The sequence below is a fragment of the Leuciscus leuciscus genome (genome assembly GCF_965113295.1).
Source record: "Leuciscus leuciscus genome assembly, chromosome: 13".
NCBI classification, from domain to species: Eukaryota; Metazoa; Chordata; class Actinopteri; order Cypriniformes; family Leuciscidae; genus Leuciscus; species Leuciscus leuciscus.
The window spans coordinates 29,003,543-29,016,012 of record NC_138737.1 but is presented as its reverse complement, the minus strand read 5'-3'; the positions used below and the strand labels follow the sequence as shown (position 1 = coordinate 29,016,012).

Sequence of the window (12,470 nt, the reverse complement as noted above, 5' to 3'; positions counted from 1 at the left end):
ATCAATACCCTCAAATTAAATGGTCATATAGAATTCCTGAATTTTCTGAAAAACATACTTTTTCAAAAAAGGGTGATTGTCTAACTCACTTGGAAATTGGAATGTATTTAAAGATTAAAATGTTTTCAAAAATGTTTGATTTATCAAATTTGAGCTAATATATAATTCAGAAATTATCTATATTGTCTAAATGGCCCATAAAATCTGTGTTTCAGTTTCTGAACTTTTCGCATTTATAATAGAATTTTATGTAGCAATTATGTTTCTGAATAGTGTTATGAATGGAACAAACTGCATAAATGTTATGACATTATGGCTCTGCTGTTGTATCAGGTGTGCCGTTGGGTGCTGAAATACAGGACCAGTAAGAATCCACTAATCCAGATGACTATCCTAAACCTTCTGCCTCGACTCGCTGCCTTCCAGCCTCACATTTTTACTGGTAACCCACCAACTGATTTTTGATATCAATAATTAAATGTCTCTCTAATTCAGTGACACTTTATTTTTAACAAAGCTTAATTTTTTTAATTTGTTGTTGTGCTACTATGCATATTACAATAATACTTTTGTTTGGTTTTACTTTTTTTTTGATTGACTATATGTATTTTTTTCTTCTACTTTTTTCTTCTACCCTCAGATCAGTATTTGCAGGACACTATGGGGCACCTGCTGGGCTGCCTGAAAAAAGAAAAGGAACGGACGGCAGCGTTTCAAGCATTGGGTCTGCTGGTGGTGGCTGTGAGGGCCGAAATTCAGCCCTTCCTCACCAAGATCCTGGAGATTATTAAAGCTGCACTGCCACCTAAAGACTTTGCACACAAGTAAGAATCTGAAACCATCCACATCCAAACTTTCTTCAGTGCACAGCTCAGATCCAAGCACTATCTAGAGGCCTAAAAAATGAAAGCAATAAGAGGGCATACAGTGATTATTAAGCAGATGAACCATTCAGCTTGATTTATTGTTTATGACTATAGCAACGTTATGATCCATGCTAAATACATTTTTTTTTTTTTTTTTTTTAGTTGATCCCATGCAATTGGCTGTTGATCAGTTTCTTTCTTGTGTTCATGTAAAGCATTTTCACTTGACAGCTTGTACCATAGACAAAAGTAATGAAGCCACTATCATAATGTTTAAACTGTAGAACGTTCTCATTCTAGAGAGCTTTTTGTATTTCCCTGGAAGCAAAAGACTGTACATTTTAACAAGTACAAAATCTGATAACATTTAATTTCGTCAACTTCTAGGGGTACAACTTTTAGTAATATTAGGTTAGTAAGTTTGCTGTCCAATGTTTATTAGTGCCGGGCAACATGATCAGAGTTCAATATAAAATGTACTAGTGTTGTTACTGTTTCACTAAACATAAAAATTTAAGAATTATATTACATTACAATTATATACACTGTAAATGTTCTTTTCTTTTCTTTTTCTCCCTCTGTCCTGTGTTGTAATCTTTTAGGAGGCAGAAGACTATGCAGGTGGATGCTACTGTGTTTACTTGTATAAGTATGCTGTCCAGAGCTATGGGGCCTAGCATCCAACAGGATGTCAAAGAACTTCTGGAGCCTATGTTAGCTGTTGGTCTCAGGTACTGTACCAGTCAAACTACTTTGAGTTAGTGTTTAAATTAGGGCTGAACGATATTCTGTTTTAATATCGACATCGCGATGTGCGTATGAGCGATAGTCATATATCGCCGGAACATGCGAGTGCCTGGAGTGTTATAAAGTTGTGGATGGTTGTCTTTTTTAAAAAGTCTTTTGTCTTTTATTTTTCGTGTTCGCATTTATGAGGAAAAAACAATGTTACGTGACACTTCTCCATTACGGAATTTCGTTTTGTATTAATTGTATCTTAATTTTAATCAGTGTTTCATTATCCAATTTCCTGGATTTAATAAATAAAAAGGAAATATAGCAGACAATAGATAATCACGACACGGAGGCGCCAGCGCCTGAACTGGAGCTTAAGTTATCATCCATGAACCGAAACTCAGCGTATAAGGTAGCCTACTCGCCTCACACACCAAAAAAAAAAAAAGAGAAATATATCTATTATCTACAGAAATCTCTACTTTTAAAACGGAACCATTCAAAACAAAATAAAACGATGTAATCCGTATGAAATATGCATTTCTCTCCGGCGCGTTCTCTACTGCGAAGATCGCGAGTCAGTATCGTCAACTTCATTTTTGCAGCCGACACAGAAAACACTTGTTTATTAATAAACAATTAAAATGTCTCTCGTTGCAATATTTTACATATTCATAATCATTACTTTTGCTTGTTCTTTGTGACAGCTTTTAGGTGCCGTTTACATGAACCCGTCACTGCATCAGCACCGAAAACATAGAGCGATAGAAAGAGAGAGAGAGATTTAAGATTTTAAGATTAGAGAAATAAGATTTTTTTTACTTATTTTAAGGAATTATAGCCTAATGAACAAACAAACATCTGTTAAGAGCGCCGCCACGTTGGATTGCGTAGAACGTTCACCGAATTCTGACAGAAATATGTTCTAATTTTGGAATAAAATATTAAGTGACCTTTTTGTCACTTGTAATGAAGCTCGCTTATTAGTGAAATTATTAATATCATAGAATGGTAATTATTGACTTTAGCCTGGATTGATGGCTCGCAATATATATCGTCGGGAAAAAAATATCGCAATGTAATTTTTTTCCCTTTATCGCAGCCCTAGTTTAAATCAAATCTTTTCTTAGTTATTATTAACTAATAATAAAACTACTAAACATAAATGCAGTTGATTGTGCAAAGACTTTTTGCTTGGATTCTATATCAGAAGTCTGCTACCTGACCTGAGCCCGACGTGTCCTTTCAGGCCGGGTTTGGGTTAATGTATCATGAATATCTTTGGCTTCGGGTCTGGTTCGGGTTTTTAACTAAGAAAAACTATATGTAGTTAAGGCTTGAGTGCTGTCTACTGTGTTGTGGCTGAAAGAGTGCACATATATATATATATATTAACAGAACTGTTTTTTGCGTGTGCTCTCGCGTGCTCTTTCAGTCACAACACAGTAGACGACACTCAAACCTTAACTATGAGTGCGATAAGGCAAACAATTACTGAGGGAAAACGTATTACCGTGCCAAATGATGCAGGGAAAGCTGCACTGCAACGAATACTACTGAATAGGCCTAAAAGGAAAAAATTTTGGATAACAGGTGAGCCAGGGGATAGCACAAAATTATACATAAACTATGAGTGTAAACTAAGCACAGTGCAAATCAAAAAAGCTGCGTTACCGTCTCTGTGTCTCTCAGAAATCAGAGCTTTGTCAAGAGTAGGCCTACTATCAATAAAATACTGCATTATAAACATTTTCTGCTATTTGATATGTATATTTAAATGTTTTAAACCTTGAGAGACGATTTGATAGATTATATTATGATACACAAATGAGTGAAAACTCTATGAATGAAATGAGCATGTGCTTTTGTAAATCAAATAGCTTTGTTTCTCTTGCGTCTCTCAGAAATCAGCTTTGTCAAAAGGCTGCTATCAACTAAAACTACATCATACACATTTTCTACTATTTGATGTGTATTTAAATGTTTAAAACATTGTACGATATGATAAATAAATGAGTGCAAACTATATGCATGAAAATAGCCGTGTTGCCATCTCTGTGCGTCTCTGAATCATTCACATTTTTTACCACTTGATGTGTCTATTATGTTTTAAACCTTGTACGATATGATCTTGTTGTTTCAACCAATAAAAGCTCAGCGTCTTAAACTTTAACACTCCCGTTCAGGTTTGGGTCGGGTCAAACGGTTTCGGGCTTCAGTTTAAAGCCTGTGCAGACCTCTATTCTACATGCCAGAAGATTCAGACATCATTTCCTGTGTCATCTGTCTGATTCTCTCCCTCTCTTCTCTTTAGTCCTGCTCTCACCGCAGTGCTTTACGACCTGAGCAGGCAGATCCCACAGCTGAAGAAGGACATTCAGGACGGTCTGCTAAAGATGCTTTCACTTGTGCTCATGCATAAGCCTCTGCGTCACCCAGGTATGCCCAAGGGCCTGGCATACCAGTTGGCATCACCCAGCCTGACCAACATCCCTGAGGCTAGCGATGTGGGCAGCATCACCCTGGCACTGCGTACTCTCGGCAGCTTTGAATTTGAAGGTACAGGATACTTTAGATGACACTTTAGGTTAAAATGCCATTTTATTTTCAGTTTATTCATAAATTATAAAAAAAATTTTTGCAAAGATCTACTTTTAATTATGTACTTTCATGAATAGTGTCTTAAAAGTCACCTATTGGTCAAGGGCAGAGATGTCCAATCCTCTTTCTGCTGGCCAATGTCCTGCAAAGTTTTACTACAACCTTTTCCCAACACACCAGCCTGGAAGTTTCTAGTAACCTGGACTATCACCTATTGTAGTCAAGTCAAGTCATCTTTTTATTTAGTGCTTTATACAATACAGATTGTTGCAAAGCAGCTTTACAGTGATAACAGCAGCTTTAAAAGAAAATAGTGTCATTGTTCAGCTGAAGTCAGTTCAGTGTTGATTCAGTTCCAGTGTAAAGATCATTAATTATTAAATTAGTTCATTTCAACTATAAAGTAGTTCTGCAGAAAATAGTAATGTCATCATCCAGCTCAGTTCAGTTCTCTTCGAATAGTGTCGGTTCAGTCAAATCAATAATATTGTTGAATATTAAGTGACCCCAACTATGCAAGCCAGAGGGGACAGTGGCAAGGAACCCAAATTCCATCAGGTGACAGAATGGGGAAAAAAACCTTGAGAGAACCAGACTCAGTCTGGGGGCCAGTTGTCATCTGGCCAAAGAACAAACACGGTTTGATTATGATTCAGGCTGCATCACACGTCAGAAATCAGATTGTGGATCGTAGCATTCAAATATTTCATCCAGTTCCTTTTTCTTGAAGATCGGATTCATCACGCCAGTATTGAGACGAAACTGGTCATAGGTCTGTGCAGAGGGATTGTCTGCCTCTTGTGGTCTTTGCTAAGGATCTGTGCCAATGGCTGTCGTGTTGACGAGGCCTTCACAGGGGATTGTTTAGTTGGCAGGATCTCAGCTGACGTTCAGGGCTGCGTTGTGGTCGTGTCTAGGTGCAGGTCCACCATCTGATCTGGGTACAAAGCGAACCTCGGGATAAACAGAGAGACTAATATTAGCATAGATGCCATTCTTCTTATGTAACAAGTACATCGGGTGTTATGGGAAGTGTTCTCGGTTCCGGTTGGGTTGACCTAATTTATTCAGACCGGATGTCACCACTCTTTTCACACGAACAGCAACCAGAAGAAGACGGAAGAGGGAGAGCACTAAAACAGTGCCCTTTAACTTCTGTGGAGGTCACACCTTTCGAATTTGGCTTGACCGAGAAAGGTGTAATTTTCAACCGGGAAAAGTTCCTTTGTTTGGAAGTTGACTCATTTGCTTGATTAGAATGGGCTGGCAGTTTTGTGTCCCTTTATAGTCTGATTAATATAACAAGCGTACAATGCATGTTACAAGGAGGAGATATACACCAATGTTAAACAAAGATTATTTTGATAGGCAGCAAGATATAGATGAGGTTACAATAACTAGTATTCCATCATAAGGCATGCCTAAAACAGTATACAATACTGTATTCAATTCTTCAGAACAGTATACAATTATTTAAGCGCAAAGGAGCAACCTGAAAAAATTATCATCAAATGATGATTTGATGGTCTGGATAGAACAGTTATTGCTATAAAGTATATACAAATTGTTTACTGCAAAATCAATAGTTTAAAAAAAATTATAATATAGACATAGACACTAATATTCCCTAAATTAGGAATATTCAAATGGCAGACCGCGATCCTGGTCCGGACCCTGGCTTGGTTCCAACCGGCCCGCGAGACTTAATGACAACTGTTGTACCATTTGACCGTTTCCAGTTAAAGTGAGCAGCACGTCAAAACAACTGAGTGGTTCAAACCACAAGTGCTCATGGTCCTTTATGGTAATGAACTTTTGGCGCTATATGCTCTAATAATTTTATCCAGAGGTAAAATCGCTTCATTCAAGCTCTTTCCGTTCCATGCACGTTGTTTTTCCTTGCTAAAGACACTATAGCACCACGAAGAGCTGCAGATGATGTGGTTATTTTAACAACAGTATTAGAAACACAGTGATCAGTAAAATAGATAGATACTTTTGCTAAAACATTGCAGAAAACAACAATGCTGCAAATATAGTTATTTTATCTGGCATATATGACTCTGACCGTTCAAACCAGGTTTGTGACGACGTTTTTTCATCTAGATTTAGCATTATTAATCAGCATGTAAGAGCCTTAAAACACACACACACACACACACACACACACACACACACACACACACACACACACACACACACACACATACATACACACGATTGCTATAATTGGGAAAATTATTTGTAGATGGCAGGGAAAGACAACAAAAACTTTTTTTCTGCTCATGATGAGGGCATTTTGATTATTATGTACAATGTTTGTTTGTTTTTAGTAGATACTTATTTTAAGCAAAATATAAAAATAGTCCAGAGTTCAAGAGGAACAACTCTGAACCCTATACAGTATCTTTTCTGCCTTACATATGTATCTAAATGTAAATAATAATTGCTTGATAAAACATCTGATCTAACCTTTTAATATTCATATCTAATTGGGCTCAACTGATCACTTACATTTTCTTTAGAAAATATTATGTTTTTTTCTTTGCTGTTTGGTTGATTTTTAGGTCACTCCTTGACCCAGTTTGTGCGCCACTGTGCTGACCACTTCCTGAACAGCGAGCACAAGGAGATCCGCATGGAGGCAGCACGTACCTGCTCACGTCTGCTCACCCCGTCCATTCACCTGATCAGCGGCCACGGACATGTGGTCAGTCAAACCGCTGTGCAGGTGGTGGCTGATGTTCTCAGCAAGTTACTGGTGGTTGGCATCACTGACCCAGGTGAGAGACACAGCTGTTTAAATGCATGTTAGCTTATAGATTATGTATACACATTTCTGTGTGCAAGTACGTTTATACTCATACAAATGTAAATGAATACGTCCATAAATTGAATGAAAACGTGTTGCATAGTGGAGATTCTTCTTAATAAATAGAAATACATAAGTTGAGTTTTAGCCAGTAAAGTTTAATGCATAGAATCTGGGGTTCTGTTAATAGTTTAAAAGTTCATCATTATGATTATTCGGTGTATTAGAATAGGTTAACATGCTTTAATATTCAAAAAACACATTATTTTTCACATATTGTACATTGTTGCATTACCTCTATTCCCAGTCTGTCTGAAACACTTTGATTGAGTTCCAGTTTCTACAAAGCACCTTTTTCCATAACACAAGCTTCAGCTTCCATGGCTTCTTAAGCAGTTGTAAACGGTTAACAGTTATTGTCGTCGGTTTTACCATATCAGTTCAAGCCCGAGTCAGATTCTGAAAATGTGAATGATCAAGCAGATCGATCGGAAGCAACCTTGCAACCACGACTTGTGTAGTGCCGGCGTTGTATTCGTTTTCGGAAGGCCAAAAAATTGTCACATCTATCCTATTTAACTCCTCAAGGATGACTTCCTTGTTTAATGGGAAGTGTTGCTCAACTTGTCTCTACAAAATGGTGCTCAGTAGTCTAAAGGTCAGGTGAAATTCTTTGGGAGAATAGAGTTAATGGGTGCTTCTCATTTCTTATTTGTGCATCCTTGCTTTTTTTTCTCGCTCCCTAACTCAACCACCTTCGGATGTGAGGGAAGGATACAAGGAAAGAAAATGAAGATGTAGGAATCAAAAGAAAGATTTTTTGTACATTGGAATGTTCTTGATCACTTAAGCATCATTTCAAAGCGTCATCAGCTGTGCTCAAGGGATATGCCCTTATGTTGTTAAAATTTGGTTAAGAAATTCACAATAAATATTAATAAAGCAAGATGTCCTGTTGAAATATATAATTTGTATGGTTTATTTAAACTTCCATTTAAACTGCCATGTTCACTGTGAGTACCAGCTACTTCTCACTGTACTCCTCCCCCTTAAACAACAACATGCTGTTAGATCCAAAATGCTTGACTTGAAGAGAGAGTACTTTAGGTACTCTCTTCTTTTTTTTTGACAACAACCGTGTATTTCACTGCTGTTGCGTCTTACTGTGGGAGATGAAATAGTCAATACTCTTCTCGTAGCTTTCGCCAGCTCTTAGACACTTGCTTGCCATTTTTCTGCTCTTTTCTTAGCTAAAAATCACAAGAAGCTTAAAGTGAAGGTCTTATTATTTCAGGGACCTTGTTTCAAGTCCCTTCCCATTTTTTTTTTTATCAAAAAAATTCCTTTAACTTGCATGTTTTATTAAGTTTTAATTTGGTAACTTCTGGAGGGTGTACTCATTTTCCCAACACAACGTTTTATCACTTTGACAAAAAAAAAATTGTATTTTCCTCTTTAATATTGACATGCTTTTTTGGTAATTGATCTACCAGATTTTTTATGTGAAGAGAAATTGCTAAATTGTAAGTTCAGAGGGGGTGTACTCATTTATGCTGTGCACTGTACTTGTGGCTTCCTCTCAGACCCTGATATTCGATACTGTGTGCTGGCCTCCCTGGACGAACGCTTTGATGCCCACCTGGCACAAGCAGAGAACCTCCAGGCTCTGTTTGTGGCACTTAATGATGAAGTGTTTGAGATTCGTGAACTGGCCATCTGCACTATCGGCCGTCTTAGCAGTATGAACCCTGCCTTTGTCATGCCCTTCCTGCGCAAGATGCTTATCCAGGTATTTACATTTTTCACAGCACATGGCTATATTTGAAATGGCATCCTACCATACTACTCATACTACTCTTATATATTTTCAATATTCAGTTCCCCTGACTAATATATGAGAGTGTTGGTGCTGGTGCCACCAAATTGTACATATGGTATCACCAACAGCTGATGTGTTAGCACCAGCATTAAAAAATGTAAGTCAGAACTAATAATAATACTAGCGATAATACAAAAATACAGCCAAATGGTTTTTATTAAAAAAAATTATGCTAATCCTTGTGTAAATCTGATATCCAACAACAAATATTTGTTTCAAATTCATATTTTAGATTAACTTATTGCGCTTATTTTTCTCCATCTTTAAAGTTGAACAGTGACTCTGTTGCTGTTATGACAAATTGTTTTGCAAAATGGAAATATACGCATGAATTTCAATTCATAACATTTATAGAGTATATAAAATAGAGGTCAAATGTAAGTTGTGCGCTGGAGAAAAGAATGTATTAAACAACACAAGCCCTAGTGATATTGTCTTGTTATTTGGCTTGAGACTGAAATTGACACTTGACACTTGACACAACTGTGTCTTTTATTATATACTTATTTTATCTCGCATTTCTCAATGTGTCTGTAAAAACACTTGAAAGAAAGTAAAAAATGTAGGACAACTGCTGATATCTACTATATTGTATTTCTAGGAATTTCTAAGAATAACTTTTTATACAAACCTAATGATCTCATTATTATAAAGTAACTGTAATTTGTAATTATAAGTGAATGTAATTTGAAGCCCATTTTAAAAATAACTCACTTGAAAAGATGTTTACTACAAATGTGTACTTTTGCATAACTGTGATTGTAGACTGGACAAAAATATGCATGAAATAAGACAATTGTTGCATCACTCAAGTTGTTAAATATTAAATATTAAATCAACTCGCTCAATTGAGAAATATTTATGTAGATTATCTTGTGAATACCTGTTTAAACCACGTGACATTGGAGATAATAGATTTTTCAAATCCTTTTACTAAATATTTGTCAGTTATTATTTTTTATTCACATTATATTGTGAGTTTCTCTAAATAATGACATTAAACATACAGTTAATACATTCAGAAAACTATGTTAATTCTGTCAATTTTTATATATTATACATCACATGTGATGTATAATATAAACCAAGTCACATTTAAAGATTGATTCAAGACTTGGAGTGGCCAAGAGGTGTCTGATCTGGCCTAGCATTGTGTGTTGAGCATAGTGTGTTGAGCTACAGTAGGGGTTCTCAACTCTGGCCCAGAGGTCCACTTTCCTGCAGAGTTTAGCTCTAACCCTGATCATACTTAACTGCATTTGGCTGTGTCCCAAAGCTGAAAAATTCTGCAGGTAGGAAGGCAACAAGCCATGTCTGAATCCAACGATTGTCACATCTTGTCTACTGACACCTTCATCTGATTGATTTTTGAAGGCAGCACAGACATTGTAATTTCTACAAATCTAAAATTAATATAATTTTGTTTCTTAAACACAGAGTTATCCTCTAGTAGTGGAAGTCTTAGGTTCAAAGGTACTTCAGTACAGATAACTTCTGCAGTACAGTTACTGTATCTAAATTTAGTGTAAAAATGTCTTCACTCTTGGCAGACCAATAAAATGAGTTAAAATAGAGATGTTAAACATGGTGGGATACACTATTCCACATAGTGGAATACTTTTTATACTGCATATTTTGCCAAATGTAGTAGGTTATAATAAACTCATGCTCATACTAAACACTGCAGAATTGTTACGAGGAGTTGTATGTAGCCATTCTTTTCTATGACTTTACTTCATCTCAGTTACCAACAGATGGCGGTGAGTAAATGTTTTTCCGCTGAAATAGCAGCTGTTTTGTTTCACCATAGCACTAGTCAGCCTTGTCTGACTCTGTTTTCCCTGGCACCTCAACAAATTCACTTAACTGTTGGCTAGCAACTTTCATATTGCTTGGAAACCTTTAATATTAAGTGTGCTGCTATTACTGTCTTTTCATTAGAAGAGTTCTTGTTTTATTTGTTTTTATTATATGATACAGTCTCTGTTTAGATCAAATATTAATTGTTTTGTCACACATCTGTTATGAATGTGTCTGTAGTTACACAATTGAATAATGCCAAACTTGGTACTGTCCAATGCAATAAAACATTGTCCAGATCCTGACTGAGCTGGAACATAGCGGTGTGGGCCGAAACAAAGAGCAAAGTGCCCGCATGTTGGGTCACTTGGTGTCTAATGCCCCCAGACTCATCCGCCCATACATGGAGCCCATTCTCAAGGTACAGTCACATCCTTAATACCTCTGCATGTGTTTTAGGGATGTTGTCAAATGTGTTGTGAAATTTTGTAACAGGAAGTTTATTTGTTTGTACTTGGAAAATAGCCAAGATAATTTCTGCAGTTGACATTCGAGAAATGTTAGTGTTCCTACTAATAGTATATATTCATTTCAGAATGAGGACTTTTCACAGTTTAATCCACTGCATGAATTTTCAAGAATCAATATTTATTTTCTTAAAGTGCCCTATAAACAATGTTTTAACTTATTTATTTTTTTAAACATTTGTAAAACTAGATAAACACAGACTTTCATTAGAAAAGAGAAAAACTTGTTTAATATAGTCAACATATAATGTAGGATTGGTCATGGTCAGTAATTTTTTGCAAAGTGGGGCTTAGCAACGGATTAATTACTGTCGTTTGACAATGTGTTAAGAATTTTTGTTCAGTTTTTTTTGCTATTCATTTTTTGCTATATCAATAGTTTTGTTGCTATTAATAATACTTTATACTAAGCATAATTATTGAGGTAAATTTTATAAATTCCCATATCTAATAACTTGCCAGTCCCTTTTCTGGATGTAGATATTGTGATGGTCTTGAAGTGTGACTAAATGTTTGGGATGTATTTATCCAATTTTGTTCTTCACACAGGCCCTCATCTTAAAGCTGAAAGATCCTGATCCAAACCCTGCAGTCGTTATCAGTGTTTTAGCTACCATTGGAGAACTTGCCCAGGTAATGGATCATTTTCTAGCCTGAACTTTAGACATCATCTACAGTACCTTTAAAATAACCATGTCTACTTCCTACTCAGTGCTGCACAATATTTAGGAAACTTTCAGGAGAATGGTCAGGGTAGCTCTATTGAGAAGACAAACATAGAGACAGAATGTTTATGGACAATGGGTAATAATGGGTAAGAAGGAGGTTGGAGAAAAGGGATTAAGTGTAAGAGCGAATTGTTTTTTCCAAAGCAGATAAATGGTGACGTTAGATATGACTACTACGGTTGGTATTAAACAGTGGACTAGAGCCACCTGGATGATTCACATTCAAAATGACATTACACTCAAAAAGTCAACCCTGAAAGCTCATTGATTTTGTTCATTTGAAATGCTGAAATGTCCCTTTCTTTAATATGTTCCAGGTGAGTGGACTGGAGATGAGGAAATGGATGGATGAGCTGTTCCCCATCATCATGGACATGCTGCAGGACTCATCTTCATTAGCTAAGCGACAGGTTTGCTCATTCCCATTTTAAACTTTAGGGCCATCGTTATGCTTGTATTTTTATATTTTTTCGTTTGGTAGTGTGATCTAAGATTTGGCAGTTTCATTAACCTCAGTAGCCA

General features: G+C 36.4%; 1 protein-coding gene across 1 annotated transcript in view; it reads left to right on the top strand.

Moving 5' to 3' along the window:
* The window catches only part of mtor (mechanistic target of rapamycin kinase), a 243,218-nt gene that overhangs the window by 15,753 nt on the left and 214,995 nt on the right, over positions 1-12,470 (top strand). The window contains exons 8-16 of the mRNA XM_082187716.1: positions 334-442; positions 641-824; positions 1,469-1,597; positions 3,916-4,160; positions 6,770-6,985; positions 8,598-8,803; positions 10,992-11,114; positions 11,770-11,853; positions 12,266-12,358. Of these exons, the coding sequence (XP_082043842.1) occupies positions 334-442; positions 641-824; positions 1,469-1,597; positions 3,916-4,160; positions 6,770-6,985; positions 8,598-8,803; positions 10,992-11,114; positions 11,770-11,853; positions 12,266-12,358 (1,389 nt within the window). The remainder of the gene's footprint in view (positions 1-333; positions 443-640; positions 825-1,468; positions 1,598-3,915; positions 4,161-6,769; positions 6,986-8,597; positions 8,804-10,991; positions 11,115-11,769; positions 11,854-12,265; positions 12,359-12,470) is intronic.